This window comes from Ochotona princeps, chromosome 6 (assembly GCF_030435755.1).
Source record: "Ochotona princeps isolate mOchPri1 chromosome 6, mOchPri1.hap1, whole genome shotgun sequence".
NCBI classification, from domain to species: Eukaryota; Metazoa; Chordata; class Mammalia; order Lagomorpha; family Ochotonidae; genus Ochotona; species Ochotona princeps.
This window is the reverse complement of record NC_080837.1, coordinates 9,137,466-9,159,546: the sequence shown is the minus strand read 5'-3', so window position 1 is coordinate 9,159,546 and position 22,081 is coordinate 9,137,466. Positions and strand designations below refer to the sequence as shown.

The 22,081-nt window shown below is 52.0% G+C and overlaps 1 protein-coding gene across 1 annotated transcript in view; it reads left to right on the top strand.

The window, feature by feature from the left end:
* Positions 1-20,886, top strand: part of ABHD17C (abhydrolase domain containing 17C, depalmitoylase) — a 45,040-nt gene extending 24,154 nt beyond the window's left edge. Inside the window, exons 2-3 of the mRNA XM_004594665.3 lie at positions 13,866-14,045; positions 19,413-20,886. Coding sequence (XP_004594722.3) covers positions 13,866-14,045; positions 19,413-19,632 — 400 coding nt within the window. The 3' untranslated portion in view covers positions 19,633-20,886. The remainder of the gene's footprint in view (positions 1-13,865; positions 14,046-19,412) is intronic.
* The last annotated feature ends 1,195 nt before the right edge of the window (positions 20,887-22,081 follow it).

Here is a 22,081-nt window from a genome sequence, read left to right as displayed (position 1 = left end):
CCATGAGGGTGGCAGACAAGCCATCACCTGCTACCTCCCAGCACGAAGCTAGAGTTAGGAGCTGGAGTAGGGAAGCAAACCTCGGTACTGGGAATGTGGGACATGACTGTCTTCACCTCAATAAATAACTCTTCCACAGCACCGCAACTTGGGAACTTTACAGTGGCGCCAGAAGAAACTCTCAGTGTGGCTCAGAGGTCCAGTGCTGTTAAGTGGAGCTCTTGGGCACTGAACCAGGAATGGGCACGACATGGTACCATGTGGTTACTTCAGGAATTCAGGCCATGCCGTCCTTTGGCAGGTGGCACCCGGAGCTTCCTTTGAGCATAAACAGTGCCTTCTCCACCATGGTACTCAGGAGGGTTTGAATAGCTCAGATTCTTCTGAGTGCTCAGCTTAGCATGCTTTTACAGTGAGAATAACAAAGTCTCCGAAACTGAAGGGAGTTTTCCTGAAGTCACCCTGGACAAGTGAGGTGCAAAGCCTGGGTCTCCATTGCTTTAGGCTGTTGGGGTCTGAGCATCCTGGAACCAGGGAGCATGGCTGGGAGTGGGAACACTGTTGTTTGGTTCATTGTAGCCCAACACTGAATGCTGGGCTTCCTAATAATAAAGGGTGTGGCACATGCTCGCTTAATGCCATGAATGTTGGGGTGGACATTTGGGCCACTGGTTAAGGTGTACACCCTGAGGTGTATAAAGAACCCTCAGAGCCAAGGCTGTGATTTCCCAAGCAGAGGAGACCTCAGCCCTCCCTGGAAAACTCCCGTGGCCCAGCTTGTTCCACCTGCTCTAGAACCAGTCCAGCTGCAGCTTGCATGACAGTGGCAATGACTTCACTGGTAGGGGCCCTCCGACCATAGCTGCAGCACTGCTGTGGGTGTCAGAGTCAGAGGTGGTGATGTGGAGGCCCAGGGTCCCCTAGTGTCACTTCCCACTTAGTGGATCCAGGTGGGTGACTGCCCTGCGGAGCCTCCCAATGCCTGAGTCATGTCAGACCTCATTGTAGAAGACACAGTGGCCTGTGTTTCCAAAGCCCTGGATTCTGTCAAAGCCAGTGTCTGTGGCGAGGATACATGAGGCACGTGAGTGAGTGTCAACCATGAAAACCTATCTTAGTCCCAACATTTGTGGGCTGTTTTCTGGTGTGTGTGGTGTTTGTGTGTGTGTGCATGTGTGTGTGTGGTGTTTGTGTGTGTGTGTTTTCTTGGAAGAGTAAAAGAGAGCAAGAGAAATAAGAGAGATCTCCGCTTTGCTGCTGTTTCCCCAAAGGCCTGCAATGGCTGGGGCTGGGTGCCAGGAGTTCCACCCAGGTCTCCCATGGGTGGCAGGGACCCAACCACTTGAGTCGTCACCTACTGCCTCTTGGGGTCTGCATTAGCAGGGAGCTGGGTCAGAGCCAGGACTCAAACCCAGGGCTGTCAGATGCAGATACCCCAAACAGCATTGTGATGGCTCCCTAAGTCTGGAGCCCACTTTACTGTCATGCCTGGGCCAGCTTGCCCTCCCTGCATTCCTGCTTGCTGGCGGGGCAGCGGGGAGGGGAGTGTGTGACCAAAACATGGAGATGTTACGATAGCTCGGCAGCTTCTACAGTGCCCAGGCCGTGTCTTTTTCAGGATGGGAGCCCCGCTCTGCCTTGGTGGCTGTTTGAAACATCGTGGGCATACAGCTTGTAGGAGGTTTCTCTGTTGCTGAAATGGATTTAAAATAGGAGACGGAGTGCTGTTGAGTTCTGCCAGAAAGAAGCTGCTACCCACGTGACAGATGCGGGAGACTCAGGCGGTTGAGAGCCTGGACAGAAGCATGGTCTCATGCCGTGAGAAGTGTGTGGAGCCCCCCCATTCAGAGTGCGTGTTGCTGCAGACCTGGGTTGCTTGCCAGAGCAGGTTTTGCTGCTGCTGCACCCCCAACCCCACCCTGCCTCTTGCATTCTGCTCCCAAGGCTGTGTGAGGACGCTATCAGGACTGATGATGGGGAAGTGCAAGGAGTGGAATGTGGTCAGCTGGGTGCTTTGAATTATTAATGCCACGGCACACAGTGTTCTTGGTGGCCAATAATAGCTTCCTGTGTGCAATAAATAGAAAGATAGGGTTTGTTTGGTTGAGTTTATGCACTGCATAGGATGATAATTAAAACGCAACCTGGAAGTTACCTGCAGGCTTGCCCCCAGTCTGACTTGGAAAAGGAGCTGGAAGGAGTTGTGCTGGGTAGCCTGGGGGACCAGGCAAGCTCCTGTCTGTTGTTGAGGGTCTGACACAACTCCCAGACTGAGTGTCCTTGACAAAGGCTGGGTGGAGGAGCTTACAATGCAACTGACCTCTTTCATTGCCACCCCTTTGAGAAGTATTGCTGTTCAGGTCTGCCCTAGGATTCCTGCCTAGGGAATCCATCCATGCCCCTGCAAAGGCAATGCTGTGGTTCCTGGGCAGTGGACATCCTGGGTTCTTTCCAAAGTCCCAGAAATGAGGAGGGAGAAGGGAAGGGGCTTTAGGACAGGGACCAGAGTGCTATGTTACCCCTGCAAGACACAGCTACGGGAGTGCTTACACCCACACACACAAATATCAGTGACATGTTGTGGTAGGCCCTTTTAAATTATGTCAGTGGTACGTTTTCTTAAATTCTTTTTAAAGATTTATTTGAAAGGCAGAATGATGGGAGGTGGGTGTGTGGAGGCTGGGGAAAGGGACCTCCTCTGTCCATTGGTTCACTCCCTTAAATGCCTTACACCAGCAGCTAGGGCTGAGACAAACACAAGTCTGGAACTCTATCCAAGTGTCCCAGGTGGGTAGCAGGGGCCCAAGAACTTTTACTGACTTCTCAGGAACATTAGCAGAGAGTTGGATTGAAAGATAGAAATATAGGTCCAGAACAATGGCTCAGTGGCTGAATCCTTGCCTTGCATGTGCCGGGATCCCATATGGGTGCTGGTTCATGTCCCAGCAGCTCCACTTCCCATCCAGCTCCCTGCTTGTGGCCTGGGAAAGCAGTCAAGGACGGCCCAAAGCCTTGGGACCCTGCACCCGTGTGGGAGATTTGGAAGAAGCTTCTGTCCCCTAGCTTCATATCAGCTTAGCTCCAGCCATTGCAGCCACTTGGGGAGTGAACCAGTGGGTGGAAAATCTTTGTCTCTGTGTCTCCTTCTCTTTGTAAATCTGTCTTCCAATAAAAAATAAATAAATCTTTAAAAAGATAAACAGCTGGGGTCCAAACACTTCAATGTGGGATGTTGGTATCTGCCCTTTAAATTTATTATCTATATTTATTGGAGAGACAGACACAGAGAACTCCCATCTGTAACCTGCTTCACTCCCCCAGTGGCCACAGTAGCCAGAGCCAGGCCAGACAGGATCCGAGAACTGGGAGTACACCCCAGATCATCCACAGGGTTGACAGGGGGCTGGGACTTGAGCCGTCACCTCCCATCCCCCAGGGAGGGCTTGAGCAGGCAGCTGAAGCTGAGGCAGCTCTGGTGTACGGGCACTCTGATATGGGACCTGGGCATCCCAGACAAGGTCTTGACTGCTGTGCAAACCCATCCCCCCTCCGCCCCCCGCAAGTGATAATGGCCTTGGGAGGTGGGGTTGTACATTAAAGACAAGGTTCATTCTTAATTACTGTACTGCTTACTGTTCTTTTTTTTTTTATTTTTCTAGCAAAAATCTCATTTAGGATTCATAAACGCTAGCCATTCCCTTTGTGCTATCTCATAAGGAGATGAGCAAGGGAAATGTGACTCTAGAGGAATGTTCACTCTTTTTTCCTCTTATTTTCGTTGATGGTCGAGCAACATAGAATTTGAAAGGTAAGTTTATTTTGCTACAAAACACTGTGGGACTCCACATGCTTTTTCCCCCCATCATGCGCATTTTCCATGAACTTTTTAAAGACACAAAGTGTACCCTTGTGCACGCTTGAAAGTGCAGCCTCTGTGGCATTGGGAACTTCTGTCCTGCTGTGCTGCCATCTTGCACCCTCCCATGCTGAGGTTGTGAGCCTGGCAGGTGGCCTGTTGTGGAGATAGGAGCTCTGGGCTTCTTTATGACTGACCGCCCAAGTGGCCACACACCAGGCTGCTGGAGCAGGAGCCTTGGGTTATACCCCAGGGAGGGAAGACCAGAGCTGCACTGGAGGACGTACCCTCCCCTTGGTCAGCCAGCAGTGGAGCTAGGCTTCAGTCAGCCACACCAGAGTTGGAAACCCCACTTCCCTGATTCTTGGCCTGGCTTCTGATCTCAGTTCTCCCCCAGCCTCCACCATGGCCCACCTCCCGGGCCTGCGACATGGAGCTGGCCACCTGGGCGTCTCTTGAAGCTCTGACATCCCGCTCTACCCATCCGTGAGATCCCCAAGGACCTTGCCTTCCTTGACCCGTCCCAGATGCCATGAACCTGTGAAACTCAAAAGTAGACTCAAGGGAAATGGAAGGTTCTAGAAGCAGAATGGAAAGTACGGAATACCAGGCAGGCCACCCAGAGGGGCTTAGGCCCAGGAAAGTATGTGTTCTCTATTCCCAGGATGTTCTCAGCCAGGGTTTGCTAGGGCACACCTTGGCGGTTGCAGTGAGAATCAAAGTGACCCAAGTCCACAGGACCGGGGACATGAGTGTCCCACAAGCGAGCACCCACTTTCTCCCTTCTTGCACTTACCTTACAGTGTGGTGAAGCAGCGAGGCGCTGGATATTGAATTCCTAGTTCTAAGAAACCACTTTCGGCCTTGGCTATCAAATGGATCATTCACTTTGACTTTTAAAGCACCCAAACACACACACACATACACACACACACACACACACACACACACTTGATGTGAGGGAACTCCAGAAAGTTGATGGAAAATATAATGTTAAAAATGTTTATTTTACTGTGGAAAATGTGAAACCCAGGCTTGCTTTTATCCTAGTGTGTGTCTTCTTCCATGGCCTTTCTGAGGATCCCTCACATGTTTGGGTTTCATAATTTTTTGCATCATAATAAACTTGTATCCCATGCTGTGGTGTAGCAGGGTAAGCCACTACCTGTAATGCCAGCATCCCATATGGGCCTTGGTTTGAGTCTCGGATATTCCACTTCCAAACTAGCTCCTTGCTAATGGCAGCAGATGGTCCAAGTCCTTTGGCTCCTGCACCTGTGAGGGAGACCCAGAAGTTTCTAGCTTTAGTCTGTCTCTCCCCTGGGCGTTGCAGGCCTATGACGATGAGTGAGCCAGCAGATGGAAGCTCTTCCTCTCTGTAGCTTTGAGTTTTAAATAAATAAATCTTTAGGGGAAAAAAACTTCTTGTTAAATTTCATTTCCCACATAATTTTTGCAATGTACTCATCGTGATTGCCTGTAATCTTTGCTTTGCTCTTAGCTGGGCTTTCCAGGAGGTGGAACAATGAGTCTGTTTTCAAGGTTCTTACTTGGCTCGGGGGTTCTGTTTATTGGTGTGATTAGTTAGTGATTAGTGATTAGTTAGGCAATGATTAGTTGTCGGGGCGTCAGATGCCCAGTGGTCCACATAAACCAGCTCACTAGTCCTCCCTAAAAGTCTTGGAGGGCAATGACATTCCAGCCATTAACAGGTGTGCCGTGCAGGGAGAGGGGTGCATTTTTTCCAGCTTTTCCAACAGCTCAGTAAGTATTGAAAAGGGTCTCAGTTATCATAAGAACAACTCATGCAGGCTTATACTCAGCCAGGCTTGAGCACATTGTTGTATATGAATTGTAACAGATCTAAAGAGAGCTAATTTTATGTTCTTTAGGAATGCAACTTTTGCACTGAAAGATGATTGCTTTTCTTAAATTCAACTCATCCCATCAGCTCCTGTTTCTTTTTGCTTTGACGCAGCACGAACGTTGTGGGAGTCAGGTTGAGTTTTGGGTGTCAGTGAGAACTGAGTTGTTTTGAAGGTTGGGTTGGAGCCCAGCAGGGAGGACCCTTCCCAAAGCACCTTGCGGAAGGAGATTTTAGGCATCCTGGAGGGAATGATGCATGAGACCCAAGGCTGGATGCCATTTCACCGAAGGTAGATCATGTGCATCTGAGGTCTTTCAAGATAAGCAAGGTAGCTTTAAACAGGTTGCCTTGCTTTGCTCTCATCTCACCACAGCAAGCCTGCCTGTTAGCTTCCCTAGAATTGCCTAGAAATGACCGTGACATTGTCACCATGCACAAACACCTGGGCGGCGTGGTCCCTCCCACATCAGCCCTCTGCACCCAGCCGGTCTGCATGCAGGAAGCCTTCCAACCTGGACAGCAGTGCAACTCTGTCCACGGCGTCTGCCGCGAGCTCAGGAGCTGTGCTTCCGCAGGGATTTTCCTGTAGAGTTGGTTCTGCAAAGCTGACTCAGATATGCCCTGCTTTGTATTTTTTCCAGGCAGGACTGAACTCCCTAGTAAATCCAAGTTCCAGGGCTCGCTGTCTCCTCTCAGCTTCAGGCCTGGGTCTCGGCTCTGGCCCTGGCCTGTGGGGTGAGCCCAGTGCTGCCCGCTCCCTGAAGCAGCTGCAGCCAGCGGCTCCACAGTCCTCCACGGTACACTTCTCACACTCTCCCCCATCTGCAGCTGTGGATTGAGATCAGCTTTCCTGGCCTCACCTTCCATTTATTCCCTGCCTGCAGCCTTGCTGACCTCCATCGGCACCCCACGTTGGTGAGGTGCTCTCCCTCCCCTGCCGCCATTGTCCATCTTCTCTTGATGTTTCCAGATCTCCCCACCTTTGAGAAAATTGCCTCCAAGCTGTCGCTGCAGAACCCGTGGCTCCCCAGGACCTTCGTGCATCCTTCTCCTTGCTGTTTTGATAAACTCACTGATGGCAGTATTTACTTTATATTTATACCTGGTTTTCTAGTGTTATTTCACAGCTGGAGTCTCATTTCCTCTTTTTTTTTTTTTTTTTTTTTTAATCATTCATTTGTGGGGGGGAGTAGCAAAAGATCTTAATTCACAGATTTACTCCTCACAGGCTCACAACAGCCGGAGCTGGGCCAGACCTTAATTTGCGTCTCCCGTGTGGGTGGCAGGGACCCCAGTCCTTGCATCATCAACTGCCTCCCATGGTGCACATTAGCAGGGAGCTGGAATTAGAAGTGGATCTGGGATTCCAACTCAGGCACTCCAGTAATGGGTTGAGAGCATCCCAAAGCTTAACTGCTTTGGCAAACATCTGCCCCCTCATTTCCTCCGTTATTTCCCTAAAGACATACACCACACTGTTCCCCTCCTTTGGCTCAACTCTAATTGAATACAGTGAAGCTTCTTTTCATATTGTACTAGCTACATTTTATTTTGTGACCGCTGTCCGTGGAATACCTTGGCTGTGCCCAGCTCATAAAATGCCTGGGAATTACAACCATCTTGTTTATAAAGAGTCCCTTTTAACCAAATTAGTTCAAATGAGAATTAAAAAAAAAAAAAAAGAAAGAAATATCCAGCCAACATCCCTGGACTTTTTATGCTTAAAATCATCTCAAAACAACTGCCAAGTAACAGATACTTTAAAATGTTGTGGGTTTTTTTGTTTGTTTGTTTGTTTGTTTTTTAGTGATTAAAGCCAACAACCAATAGAAATCTCTTGGTAAAACTTATAACACTGGAAAACGTAGCTAAACCTGCAATGGTACCTTTTTTTTTTTTTTAACATTTGTTTAAGATGGAGAGGGGGTGGGGTACTCTATGCACTGGTTACTGCCATAAGTAGCCATAGCATTCAGGCCGGGGTCAAGCTGAAACAGAAGCAGGGAGCTTCAGCCACGTCTGCCCTATGGTGCCAGAAGGCCCAGCACTTGGACCATCTGCCACTGCTTTTTGCAGGCCATTATCAGGGAGCTGGATCAGAAGTAGAGCAGCCAGGACACAGACCAGCACCCATATGGGACGCCGGTGTTGCCCACTGTGTCACGGCACTAACTCTAGTAATACATCGTAAGAAAAAAAAAGCGCATTTTAGGCCACTGGTGGTTCCCCCGCCCCCCAGCTTTTGACCAAAATATAAAGCTCATGTTTGTTAGGCTTCGGCTACAGAAAGTACAAGATTGGCTCAGCGTTTGTATGCCTGAACGTGGAGTCTCCCTCACGGCCCTCTGGGTTTGGGGCTGGTCTCCGTTGTGCATCTGCTGTACCCCTATGCCATCCCTCCCTCCAGAGGGAGTCTATCGCCCAGAGTGATTAGCATTTGGGTTCCCTTGTGTATTCATTCTCCAGCTCTGAAATATTTAAAACGTTGACTTCAAAGTCAGCAGAACCCGTGCCAAGTGTGCTTATTCCGAAGGCACAGGGCCGCGTTCTTGACAGAGGACAAAGGGGAGACCCGTTAGCTTCAGCAGAACGCGGCGTGTCTCAGGGTGGCCAGGCATGGAAGGAAAGGAAAGGCTTTCTCTGAAACCCAAACAAACTGATGCCGACTTTGTAACTGGTTGTTCCATCAGGACACCATCCTCGTGACCCCTCACGTCCTGGGAACTTCCAACCTTAGCTGTCCTCCTTCTGCTGAGGAGGGACTCCCAGAGAGCACGGGTGAGCGGGGAGGGGTGGGGGAAGGAGGATTTTGCAACCTAAACTTGCAATGGTTGAACCTGTACTCAGCATAACTGACATCTACAAAAAGACAGTAGGTGAGGCCGACGCGCTGGCACGGCACATAGAGCCACCACATGCAACACCAGCACCCCATGTCTGCTCCACTTTCAATCTGGTTCCCTGCTGATGGCCTGGGAAAGCAGTGGAAAATGGCTCAAGTCATTGGCCCTCTGCCACCCACTTGGAAGACCCACATAAATCTGGTTTGGGCCTGGCCCAGCTTTGCCCATGGTGGTCATTTGGGGAGTGAGCCGTTGGATAGGAGATCTCGCTCGCTGTCATCTCTCCTTCTCTGAAGCGACCTTTTAAACCGATGAATATTTTTAAAAAGAAACAAAAATGTCAACTTTTGGAGAAGTTGACAAACCTTGTGGCATCTCAGGGGCTTTCCATTATTGGGGCCTGGTTCAGGGCCACAGCTTCCGCCTGTAGGAGTCGTGCGCCTTTCATTGCTTGGGCTGCATTTTAAGCCACAAACCATACACCGTGCCTAAAAATATCAATGCTTACATGCTTACTGTCATTTGTCTTCCTTTTGGCTAGTTTGCAAAGCAAGAGATTCTGCTCTGCTGAAGTCCCCAGGAGATTGGCTGCGTTATGAGATTCAGATGTAATTCGTTCAGAAACAGCTCTGGGCTGGAATCCCGTCTGTTCAGAGCCTCAAGTGCCGCCACACTTGCTGATTCCTGAGCTCAGGCGCTGCTAGCCACCTCGGGGGAGACGCAGAGCTGGTCCAATGGAGCCACATGCATGACTCCAGGAAAATCACGCTGCACATCACGCTGCACACACACATGCAGCGGGAAGGTGGGGAAGGAACCCAGAGTTTCCTGATGATAAACAGGAGTGAGGCCCGTCAAGAAGCCAAGTCTTCAGGAGCAGCAAGGACCACTGGGAAAGAAGAGGAAGGGGTTAAACCAGTCAGGCAGGGCAAATCTGGTTTATGGTGACAGAGGTGGCTTGGTGTTTCAGGATGGCTGTTGGGAGGGGAGTGTGGCAGTGCAGGTCTGGGGATGATGAGGAGAGAGGTCAGCCTTGGGCCTTGCCTGGGTCCCTAGGGATTCTGCCCAGGATAAAGGGAGGGGCTGGGAGGGAAGCCGGGAGTTGTCAACGTGCGTCAGAACTCAGGGAAGTCAGGGCCAGGTCTGTGGCCTGAACCAAGGGCACCTGCCTTCCTGTTGACCGCTAAGCCTTATGCAAGAACTGGTGGGGCAGGCTGGTCCCAGGAGCGCACAGAGGGTGTCACCAGGTAGAAGAACCTGCAGGCGACACGCGCCCATCACTGACCTGGCAGGTTCATCCCCATCACTGTTGGCCATCAGGGGCCACTCCTGTGTAGCAGCCACACAGGAGCTGTGTAGTGTCAGGCAAAGGATGGCAGAAAAAGCACCTGGGGTGAAAGTGGTGGAGCTACTGTGGCAGGATGATGAGGTTTGAGATGCGACAGGACACAGGTCCCAGAGTGGCTCTCTGACAACCCCAGGCATCTGCTCGGTCCCCGACGCTAGCCTGTCCCTTACCAAGGCGAAACTGTCAGGCTGTGAGGAGTCAAGGCTTTTGGGCAGCAAGGATGGCACTCACTGGAGGCAGGGTGATAAGAGGCATGTGGTGGGGCTGGGCAGGGCAGTGTGGCCTTCCCCAGAGAAGTGTGCGGAAGACGCTATGCACTGGTCAGAACCCGGTAAGTTCTGCCTTGGAGGCAGACCTGCTGTTGGCCAGGAGCAGAGCAACCCCATTGCCCACCCAAATTTGACCCTGACCTGATGCTGAGTGTCCTGCTTGGGCCACCACAACACCCTCTGTCCTGGTCATTCCTCTCATGCTCAGCTTGCCCCCTCAACCCTCTTCACTCCGAACCTCCACATGTATCCCCACAGAGACTGCAAAGTCCCCTGAGACCACCAAGCCAGTCATACTTCTCTGTCCCCAGAGGCTCCATCTGAGGGAGAGAGAGAGGGAGGGAAAGAGGGGTAGAAAGAGAGCATGCTGTTGCTTTTTTTAAAAAAAAAATGCATTGTAAAACTGGTTGACGTTCTGCATGGGCAAAAGCAAATCCAGGGTTTATGTAATCATCCAATTAATAAGTCACTCCCAGAATTAAGTTGCGGATTACAGCTGCATTTGTCCTTTACCGATTCACTACCTTGCGTAACTTATTCCTCGCCGTAGCTTGTCTTGGGAGGGAGGGGAACGTGAACTCCAGGTCCTGCCTGATGGGCTGCTCTCTGGAAAGTTGTTAATGTCTAATCATCACAATGAGTTTGAAATTTGCCTGTGTCAGGGAACTGCAGCAAGTTCATAGCTCTGCCACTCCCCAGCTGCAGGAACTCACAGAAGTTTACCCAACTGTTGCCCTTGAGTCTCTCCTGAATAGATGGGGTCCAAAATGGTTCCTCACAGGGTCGCAGGAAGGTTAAAATGAGATGGGTTGTTTGGTTCTGTGAGGTCAGTTATGGCACAGAGGATAGAGGTCACAAGAGCCATTTTCTTTTGTCCACTTGCCCTGTCCTTAGGCAGGGAGCGTTCTGCTCTGGGGCTTAGGAGGAAGAGGAAGGCTGATGAGACTCGTCAGTGTCTGATTTCTCCAAAAGCACAGCCAATAGGAAATGGATGGCTGGGTGGATAGATAGATATGGGAGTGGCAGGTGGGTAGACATGGGTGGATGAATAGACATGGATAGAAGGATGGTTATACGTCGATACATGCACACATACATGCAAGGGAGATTCAGGATTGACATCAGGGATGTTTATGGGATGCTGCACATTCTGCCACTGGAAGCTTGAGAACCAGGAAAGCTGGTGTGTTATGCTTCAGTCTGAGTGTGCTGCTCTGGAATCAGGGGATTGAGTAGGGAGAGAGGGTGAAGTCCAGGGCTCCGAGGCCTGGGCATGAGGGGCTCCAGGGTCCCAGAGCAGAAGACTGTCCCAGCTTGAGGACGTGCCCTTCCTTCCTGCTTCATGCTCTAAGTGACAGACCGTGTCCAGCCTGCACCCTCCTCTGCACCCTCAACCCTAAGCCCGTGGAGTCTACTCCGCTCTCCTGCCAGCTGCTGTCATACCAAATCCTGCAGCTCTTCCCGCTTCTCTTTCACTGCCTTTGCTCTGCCATGGGTGCTTGTTAGGTTGGATGTGGCTCTGCCCATATGGGGAGGGTAGAACCGCCCTACTCACTCTTCAGACACACCCTGAGATGCTGTTTCCCCACCAGGCTGGAATCCCTAGCCAGCCTGCTGGGCATCCCTGGCCCAGTCAGGTGGACACGTAGTTGGCCACTGCAGCCAGCTTTGAGTTTGTATCGGAGCCGCGGCTGGGTGTGGGAAGGTCAGCGAGAAAAAAATCCTAGCGTATTACAGGGAGTTGAGTGCGTCTGGGGTGGAGATGGGTGGAGACGCCAAGACTGACTCAGGGTCACAGAGGCCAGGCCTTGGAGCTCACGGACAAGGTCGTCGTTCAGTGGGTGTGCATTGAGCTGAGCTGTTGGATTTGATTCTTCCAACAGCAGGACCCAACAGGGGTTGCAGGTGGATTTCCCAGGGCTTAGGATTAAGCATCCGGGAAGTCTATGGCGTGGAAGTGGGGGTGTGGGGCGAGAATTGGGGCCGTGGCTTAGAGTAGGGAACACAGATGGAAACAAGTACTTTGCTGGGTTCAGAGATGTGAGCTGTCTGTGGCAAGGAGACCAAGAGTGCATGCCTACAAGGGTGGAGAAGATCCTTAAAGTGCAGAAGGGCTGCAGGGAATCCCCTACTCCGTGGAAGGGCAGACCTGGGGCCAAGAAGCTACACCCCTTCCAGAAATGCCCTGGGCAAAGCAGAGATGGAGAATGGCACCCGGACACAGCCAGGCTCCACTCACCTGCCCTGCGTCCCTGGGAAGAGCTGCACTGACTTTTAACAGGCTTCCAGGAGCCGGTTAAGAAAGATGTTTGTCGATCACCGCCCCCACCACTGTTCTCTGCTCCCCTAAAGGTGATGCCTGCTGGAAGGACTCATTAACCTCTTGCCATTGTAACACATCTCCACAAGAGAGCAAATCATCATTTAAAATGCAGGGAAATAACCCAAACTCCCTGCCACCTGGCTCTGGGTACGCATATGGCTCCTGCAGAGCAGCAGCTTCGTGTGGAGTCTCCTCCCAGCCACATGCCCCACCCTAGCCACTGGGGCTGCCATGGTGTGGCCATTCACCTCTGTGGGTTCCAGTTGTGTGTCCCCACTGTCATGCATTACAGAGAGCCAGGACGGTCACCCCTGCCCCAGAATTCCTCCTTCAGGACCTCGTTGTCACTACAGAGCAGGGTGAAGCCCACCACCCCAACAGGCTGGCAGCTTTCACTGCAGGCTGCTGCCAGGAAGTATGTACTCTCAGGTGACCTCTGGGTCACTGGCACCCGCCGGACCAGGTCTTATCCTTGTTTCCCCACAGGCTTGTGCCTGTTCCTGCACAGATGCAGGGGTCGCAGACCTGCACTCTGGTGTGTTCTTACCAGCCCCTCACCCCTTGTCCATGTTACTTGCATCTTGTGCTGTCAGAGAACATTGTGTGCCCCATCCTCTCTTGCTTGTGTGTGTATCACACAGGTGCTGCGTTCTTTACACCTGCTCCCCACTAACAGGGAGGACCAAGGGAAAGGGCTGAGCATGCAAGATTCTCTTTAAAGCCACCACCTGGCGGCGGGGGGTGGTGGGGAGGTGTCACTTGGGTTGTGTCCCATTGGCCAGAGCTTAGTCCTCAGGATGCCCTAACCTACAGGGGAGGCTGGGGGATGCAGCTTGCATTCCACACAGCTACTCACCCACAAACCGTGGGAGGAGACCATGAAGGGATGCCAAAGCAGGGATTGTCTTCAAATTCACTGCCTCGCCACCAGACCTGCTTCTGATGACATCAGCGCTTCTGCCGTCATGAAAGCACCACTTGAAACATTTTTGATAGTAGAATTTGCCAAACCTGCCCGTTTCTCCTGAAGAAACACGTCAGCAACTGGAAGAGAAAACATTGGGAGAAGAGGTGGCTATGTAAGGCACTGGCAAGAACAGATTTATTTAGAAAGGCATCATGTTGGTTAGGATTGCAGAATGTCACCAAGATAGGATCTTGCCGCTTGGTTCTGAGATGGGTGCCAGCATTTGTGTGTGTGTTAAGGTTGTGTCTGTGTTAAGCTCCCACGTGCGAGATGGGTGGTGGGGTGGCCAGCTGGTGGCCACAGGATCTTGTGGGTTCAGGGGATGCTGGGTTCCTCCGTGGCGCTCTGCTGTTACATGGCCACTGACAGCATGCTGCCTGTGCTTCCCCCAGCTACGGCGTCAGTCCCGAGAACATCATCCTGTACGGGCAGAGCATCGGGACCGTGCCCACCGTGGACCTGGCCTCACGGTACGAGTGCGCAGCTGTCATCCTGCACTCACCCCTGATGTCCGGTCTCCGCGTGGCTTTTCCCGACACCAGGAAGACCTACTGCTTTGACGCCTTCCCCAGGTGAGTGTGCGTTCCCAAGGCCAGCCATGTGGTTTAACCTGTGCCATCTGACACCAGGTTAGACCTGACGCTGCCAGGAGCTGTGTGTTGAGTGCAGCGTGGCTCAGACCGTGAGCTGGGACACCCACGGGGAGTGACTGAGGGGTACACAGGGACTGGGGACACTGTTGAGACACTTTGTCCCACTGGGCTCGCCTCATCTGTGAAAGGCTCCGGGATGTGGTGGTGCAAAGACTGGGAGCATATCCCTAACTCTGCGTAAGTGGCTTTGCTGTGACATGCAGGATTCACACAAACCAGGGGGCCAGCACTGTGGTGTCCCAGGCTAAGGCCTCCACCCACTGTGCCAGTCTCCCACATGGGTGCCAGCTTCAGTCCCAGATGCTGCACTTCTGATCCAGCTCCGCGCTAACACCCCTGTGGAAGCAGTGGAGGACAGCTCAAGTCCTTGGGCCCCCGCAGCCATGTGGGAGACCTGAAAGATGCTGCTGGCTGCCAGAGTTGAACTAACCCAGCTCTAGCCCTTGCAGTCATTTTGGGAGTGAGCCAATGGATCGGAAGATCTCTGTCCTCTCTATAACTGTCTTTCAAAAATAATAATAATAATAATAATAATAATAATAATAAACCTTAAAAAAAAGTTACCCATGTATAAGAACTTGCTGTTGAGTATTTGTTCGTTTAGAACATCATGCGACACTGAGTCACAGAAAGCAGGTGCCAGCTGTGTGACGAGGCCTGAGCAATGGTCAGGCTCCAACAGACGCCACCAGCAAGCCCAGGTGTGACCTTTCCCATTTCATTCAGAAACATGATGATACTTCGGCAAGTTGGTGCAAAATGAAAGTAAAAGATAAGCTTATGTCTAGGCCCGGAACATTTCAACATCCACACAAGGCTTTCCCATGACACGTGTCTGGATGAATGCTTTGAAGGTGCTCGTGGGTGTGGCTTTAGCGTTCTGGAGCCCACGGACACAAGTCCTGTCCTGAAGTTTGCAGAGTGCCAGGGCGCAGGTGAGGGAGTGGTGCTATACTTTAATCCATCTCGGCAAACACGCCCGATAGATCCAGGGGTCTCCTTACGAGGCAGGTTGTGATCCTTGGCACCCAGTCTCGGGGACACAGTGTGTGGGACCTGTTCGCCACTCCTGCCAGGAAGCCTCATCCTGGGAGGTGTGCACCAAGAACCTGGGCGCCCGTCCTGGGGGTGTGCACTAAGAACCTGGGCACCCATCCTGGGGGTGTGCACCGAGAACCTGGGCACCTGTCCTGGGGGTGTGCACCGAGAACCTGGGCACCTGTCCTGGGGGTGTGCACTAAGAACCTGGGCACCCATCCTGGGTGGAGCACCTACCAGCCCAACCTCCTGCTTGTTCCCGCCCACAGAAGAAAGAAAAAACTGCACCGTGAATGTCAAGGCAGCGAGTACACTGGCCTGCCGGAAAGCATCCACTTGGCTTCTTTTAAGATGAGGATGGTATTTTTAATGAAAGCATCTGTCCCCACAGTTCGTTGCTTCAGCAGCTTCTTGAGTGGCGGCGGGCGGGCCAGATCTGCTGCCCAGAACACACGTCAGCAGCCAGTAATGGGCGGTGTGGGGAGCCTGAGTGGCCCCCGTAATTGCTGCGGTTCTGCTTTGTTGGAAACTAGCCGACTGCCTTGTCATCACATGGGCCGGTTGTCCCCCAGCCCCAGGGCAGAACCCTACTGTCCTGTGCCCTCAGGAGAACCCCTCTGCAGATTTCCCATGGTGTGGCCCTGTGGTGCCTCCAGCACAGCCTTCTGTCTCCCTCTTTCTCTCTCTGCAGACTTGGTAACAAGAAGCCAGTTTGACAGGCAGATGCCTAGCGTGTTTGTGGGCAGCATTGCCAGGCATTACCTTGGCAACAAACAAAATGATTAGATCTCCCCGCCCCCACACAGCCCTGACAACACAGTAGCTGATGAATCGGCAACATTAGCAGTTATCTTCAAGTTTGACACACCAGGCTGGTTTCCCTTTTGTCTTCATGGTGCCTCCAGGAGCCAGTCCAGGGAGCATACCCAGTTTATAGATGGGAAAACCAAGGCACAGAGAGGTGATTGGAGGCAGCAAGCTGGCTGTTGCTAGTACTCAACACCATTAGTTAGGGTATTGATGAATCAGGATAGATTTCAGCCCATCACAGGTTACATTGATCTTCACCCTCATCAGTCGACTTTACAAACTTTTCCTTGCAGTGTCTGTTGCTACCAGGGGATATTTTGCCTTCAGCGTCTGCGCCCCACCCTTTCCGTATTGCGAGGGTGAAGAATGAGAGTTCCCTGGCTGTTACCCCATCTGTAGTTGTTTGTTTTCAGCCTCCCTGACCTTGGCGTTTAGCCTGAAGCCTCACCCAGGCCCAGGGCAGCCACTGAAGAAGTGTTTCCCTGACCAATAGGAAGTCACTTAACTTTTTTTTTTTTGTTAAGATTTATTTTATTTTTATTGGAAAGTCATACACAGAGAGGAGGAGAGACAGAGAGGAAGATCTTCTGTCTGCTGATTCACTCCCCAAGTGGTCACAATGGCAGAAGCTGAGCAGATCCAAAGCCAGGAGCCTCTTCCGGGTGTCCCACATGGTTGCAGGGTCCCAAAAGGCTTTGGGCTGTCCTCGAGTGCTTTCTCAGGCCACAAGCAGAGAGCTGGATGGGAAGCTGGGCTGCTGGGATCCCTGCGCGTGTGTGCAAGGTAAGGACTTTAGGTGCTAGGCTACTGCACTGGGCCCAGGAAATCACTTTAAATGGGGAAGGGAAACATGTCCTGGCCTCTTGCCCCATGTCCTTTCCTGAGAACAACATGGCCCGTGAGTGTGGGCCATCTCCCCAAGGCCTCCGGAAGGTGTTAGCAGCTTCTGGAACATTCTTGGTTGTGCTTGCAGCCTCGTGGATGCCACATACAGACTTCCCTGAGCCTCCATGCCCTCCTCGGCCATTGCTCTTGAGTCTCCTTGAAAAGTCTGTGGGATTGCAGCCACGGTAAACATGTAGTATTGCCTGTTACAGGCAGTTCCACTGCATGTCCTAGTGAGTCAGGCTTCAGGATGGGTAGAGAGGTCATCTGTGAGAAGCTTCTGGCAAGAGGACAGGCGGAGGGGGCAGCCTTCTGCCTTGAGCCGTTCAGAGCCGAGTGGCCGGCACCCAGCAGCAGTGTCACCCAACACCCTGTGCCCCAGACAATGGCCTCCCTTGAGGTCCGCTGGGATTTGCTTTCAGTCTGCGGTGCAGTCCCTCGAAGATTTCCTACATACACACATAACACACACACGCTCATCCTTTGAGTACAGATCTCAGGTTTGTAAACAGATACCACTTGGAGTCCAATCCAGGAGTGGCCTGAAGCTTTCAAGCTGAGTAATATATTTTGGATCACAGAATGAGATGTGAGCTTTTATGCAATGGAATCAAATGGAGTTTTCAAGTGTTATTTAAGAGTTTTTTTTCTAATTTCTTTATTTTGGCTGGAGAGGGAGAGTGCCAGAGTACAAGATTCCCCCGTCCACCGGCTCATCTCCCCCACATGCCCCTGGTCGGAACCACAGCCTGACCCTGGGTACTCAGTCCAGGTTGCCCATGGGGGTGATCAGGGACACAGTGGCTCCAGCCAACCGCCCTGCCTGCTGGCAGGATGCTGGCATCGGAGTGGAGCTAAGCTCAAACTGAGGCACTTGGATGTGGGGTGTGCGCCAAATGCGTGGAGTCTCTGTCTTGATAAGCAGAGTTCAGAAAACAAGTGAGGCAGGGGATTAAATGTGCCGCTCTCCAAAGACGTATTTATTCATTCAAACATGCTTATTTTCTTAAAAATCCTCACAACAATATGAATACAGTTAGTAGCCAATTCATTTTGATGGCTTTTTGGACTTTTAAGTAAAATAACAAAGATATTGTGACTACATGCAAAGGGATTCTTTTTTTTTCTTTTAAGATTTATTTATTTGGCAGGCAGAAAGAGAGGGAGATGGACCAGCCTCTGGTTCGCTTCCTCAAATGGCCATAACAGCTGGGGCTGGACCAGGCAGAAGCCAGGAGCCGAGAACTCCTTCTGGGTGTTCTTCATCTGCTGCCTGTCGAGTCTGTTAGCAGGAAGCCGACTCAGGAGCTTGGGGGTAGCCAGGACTTGACCCAAAGTACACGTCTCAGTGGGGTAGTCAGCTAGGATCGTAGAGGAGAAAAACACTAGTGGGAAAAAATGAGTGACATGTAGAATGAGCCTGGAGTTTGGTAAGTGGCAAAATCAGACACTGGCCTCTTCGTTTGACAAAAGTACGGTGATGTGATGGGTGACATTAGACTTACGGGAAAATGGGGTAGGGTATGCACAACGCTCCAGTATTTTTGCTCCTTCCCCGTAAAGCCAAAGCTCTTTAAAAATGGAATGTGTAAGAATGAATTGGTAGGAAAGAATGGGCAGGGGCCAGAGAACAAGACCATTGTGATGTATAAGGGGTCTTGGAAAAGTGCATGTGGATTTAAAAAAAATTTTTTTTTAAAGATTTATTATTATTATTGGAAAGCCAGATATACAGAGGAGGAGAGACAGAGAGGAAGATCCTCCATCCGATGATTCACTCCCCAAGTGAGCCGCAACGGGCCGGTGCGTGCCTATCCGAAGCCGGGAACCAGGAACCTCTTCCAGGTCTCCCACGCGGGTGCAGGGTCCCAAAGCCTTGGGCCGTCCTTGACTGCTTTCCCAGGCCACAGGCAGGGAGCTGGATGGGAAGTGGAGCTGCCGGGATTAGAACCGGCGCCCATATGGGATCCCTGGGCATTCAAGGCGAGGACCTTAGCCGCCAGGCCACGCCACCGGGCCCCAAAAAATTTTTTTTTAACATCAGAATAAACTTTTAATTCCCCTCCCTATAACTTTTCAAAGTACCCACACTTTGTGACATGTGCCGCTCTGCTGTATGTATTTATTTGAAAGACAGAGCACACTTGTCTCTGCCAGTTCACTCCCCAGATGGCTGCAGTGGTCAGGGCTGGGTCAGACCACAGTCAGAAGCCCGGAAGTTCATCTAAGCTTCTTCCATGGATGGCCCTCAGCACGTGAACCATCCTCTGCTCTTCCCCAGGCACCATTAGCAGGGGCTGGATTGGAAGCAGAGCAGCTGGGACAGGGACCAGCGCTCCTAGAAGATGCTGGCGTCACGGGAGGTGGCAGAACCCGCCATGTCCCAGGGCCGTTGTGTGTGTGCGGGAGCAGCCGCAGGTGCTGCGAAGTCTTCAGTGTTAACCCTTGAGGATTGAGGCTGCTTCTCACCTCAGTCCTGGAGAGTTGCAAGTGTGCTGTGTGGCAGTGGCTAACACAGACCTGTCTCTCCCCACCCCACTTCTCTCTCTGCAGCATTGACAAGATATCCAAAGTCACCTCTCCCGTGCTGGTCATCCATGGGACGGAGGACGAGGTCATCGACTTCTCCCACGGCCTGGCCATGTACGAGCGCTGCCCCCGGGCCGTGGAGCCCCTGTGGGTGGAAGGGGCCGGGCATAACGACATAGAGCTCTATGCACAGTACCTGGAAAGACTAAAACAGTTCATCTCTCACGAGCTCCCTAACTCCTGAAGACGACGAGCCCCCGTTACCTCATCTGCACAGAAGGGCCCTCTGCTCCGCACCTGCTGTGACTGTGACAGCCCGTGGAGACAGTTGCGCCCAGCCTTCGCTCCCAGACTTCACGGTGTCCTCCTCGAAGAGCCAGCACTGTCCCAGTCTCCTGCATCGCCAGCCGGTTCTGCGCAGTCCCCAGCACAGGTTCAACTGCCACGATCCCAGGCTCCAGCTCTGTGACCTTGCTGGAAGAGGCCCGCGAGCCGAGCATGGGGACCGTGTCCTGGTCTTGTGTTGCCCCCTGCTCCTTCCCCCACCCCTGTCCCATCTCCGCTCTCCATCCCGGCGTCGGACACCCGTCGGGCTCTTCCCTCAGTTGCCAGACGGGTGGGTCCAGACCCACTAGTGCTGCTGTCGGTAGCATCACTGGAAAGCTTTCATGGTGAAAACCCCTTTAACTCATTTTAGTTCTAGGACAAGTCTCCCCCAAATACACACACTGGAGAATTAACTTCCTGGGAATTCCTGGAACAGCCTCATCAACTGCAGCCCCATCAAGTAGAACTGGAAGGCTCTCACACTGGGGTTGGTTTCGGGGTTTTTTTTGATTTTGTTTTTTTAAAGTGTACATTTCTTACCTGCCAGCAGTTTTCCTATTTTCAATGTCTGGCAGATCTAACCAAGAGCCTCGCGGGACTTGGCTTCACTGAAGTCCCCCCAGGAGACCTTTTAAGCAGTACTGTACATATTTGCAATGCCGTCGTGCATAGATTCTTAATGGGTAGTTTTCCCCCTCGGTCAGGCTACAACGATGAACCGCACACTTCCTTGTTTGTAATGTAAATGATTGAACACCTTTTGTTAATACGTTTTTATTCCTATGTTTTGCTATTAAAAAATTTTATAACATTTGCAAGATGAAACTTCCAAGTTTATGCTTTGAAGACTTTCTGAAAATTTCACGAGACAAATCTTTTTTAGTTGAGGAAATTCCTCTGGGTGTTGACACTGGAGTGGTGCTGAACAGGCATTGGGAAGAACGCTGGGCGCTTCAAATTGCTACACTGCTTGTATTGGCTGGGGGTGTGGGTTTGGGGCTTCTTTGGTTTGATTTCTCTTTTTTTTTTTTTCCTCAAATTTAAAAGCCTTAAATGTACTGTGAGCCTCAGATCGTTGTACAACTGGATTACAGGCGATTGCCAGTTTGTGTACTGTTGCTTGGATGGGACCCAGTGGTTGGTAATGGAATAAAGGATGCATGGATCAGAACCGCCTGGACTATTGCGCTCTCGCTCTCTCTCTCTCTCTCTCTCTCTTTTTTTCCCCCCTTCTCAGCACAGAACACGTGAGTCAGGTGCTTCTTCAGTCTCACCAGGAGCCGAGACACTGAAGGTGTAGCAGGTGCAGTGCAGGAGCACTCCCTGTAGTGTGTGCAGTGGATGCTGGTCCCAGGGCCACAGTGAAGAAGGCAGCCTGGCCAGAAGGACAGGGCCTGCAGGTTGGGAAACCTGACCCCCCCACAAGGATGTCCACGGAGGGTGCCCTGCCCTTGGCCACCCCGTCAGCAATGGAACAGCTGTAGCATGCTAGGTTTGTCCTCTCAGAACACATCTTCTGAGGCATGTGCTTGGAGTAACTGGTGAGCGGGGAGGATAGTTTGAGAGTGACAGTGCACCTGTGCAGGCTGCTTCCTGGTCTTCAGTCCATCCCGAGGTGGTAGCCTTGGGAGGAAGGAGCCAGCTCACTTGTGCGGTGAGCTGGACGTGGGCCCCTCCAGGCAAGGAGCACAGGTGGAGAGTGGGATAGGAGAGTGGCTGCATCTCCATGCTGCTGAGCTTCTGCTGTCCCCGCTTCTGCCGCTCCCGGATGCTTTGGAGTCCACTTCCTGCCATGAGCCACACACCAGCGATGACAGCAGGACATGGTGAGACAGACAAGAGCAGACACTGAGGGCCATTCTGTCCGCCCTTGCCACAGTGTGCCTCCGGGAGCTGCGTTCCTCCTGGGATTGGTGGGTGAGTGAGCAGTGTGCCCCTGGGCGCTATGTTCCTCCTGGGACTGGCAGGTGAGTGAGCAGTGTGCTCCTGGGGGTCGTGTTCATCCTGGGACTGGCAGGTGAGTGAGCAGTGTGTCCCCGGGGGCCGCGTTCCTCCTGGGACTGGCAGGTGAGTGAGCAGTGTGCCCCTGGGGGCCGTGTTCCTCCTGGGACTGGCAGATGAGTGAGCAGTGTGCTCCTGGGAAGGGGCCGCTTCCTGAGATGCAGGCTGTGGCAGAGCTGCCCTTCCGCCAGCTTTGCACTGGCCTTTCCACCAGGAGAGCAGGCTTCTCCTCTCTGGAAGCTCACAAGGTCTTTCTTCCCCAGTCTAGGGGCAAGAATCAAACGGTGACCTCAAGTCCTTGCAGAGCAGACAGAAACTGCGTTTTATTTCAAATACTGCTGTTCCCAAGTCATGCAAATTCATAC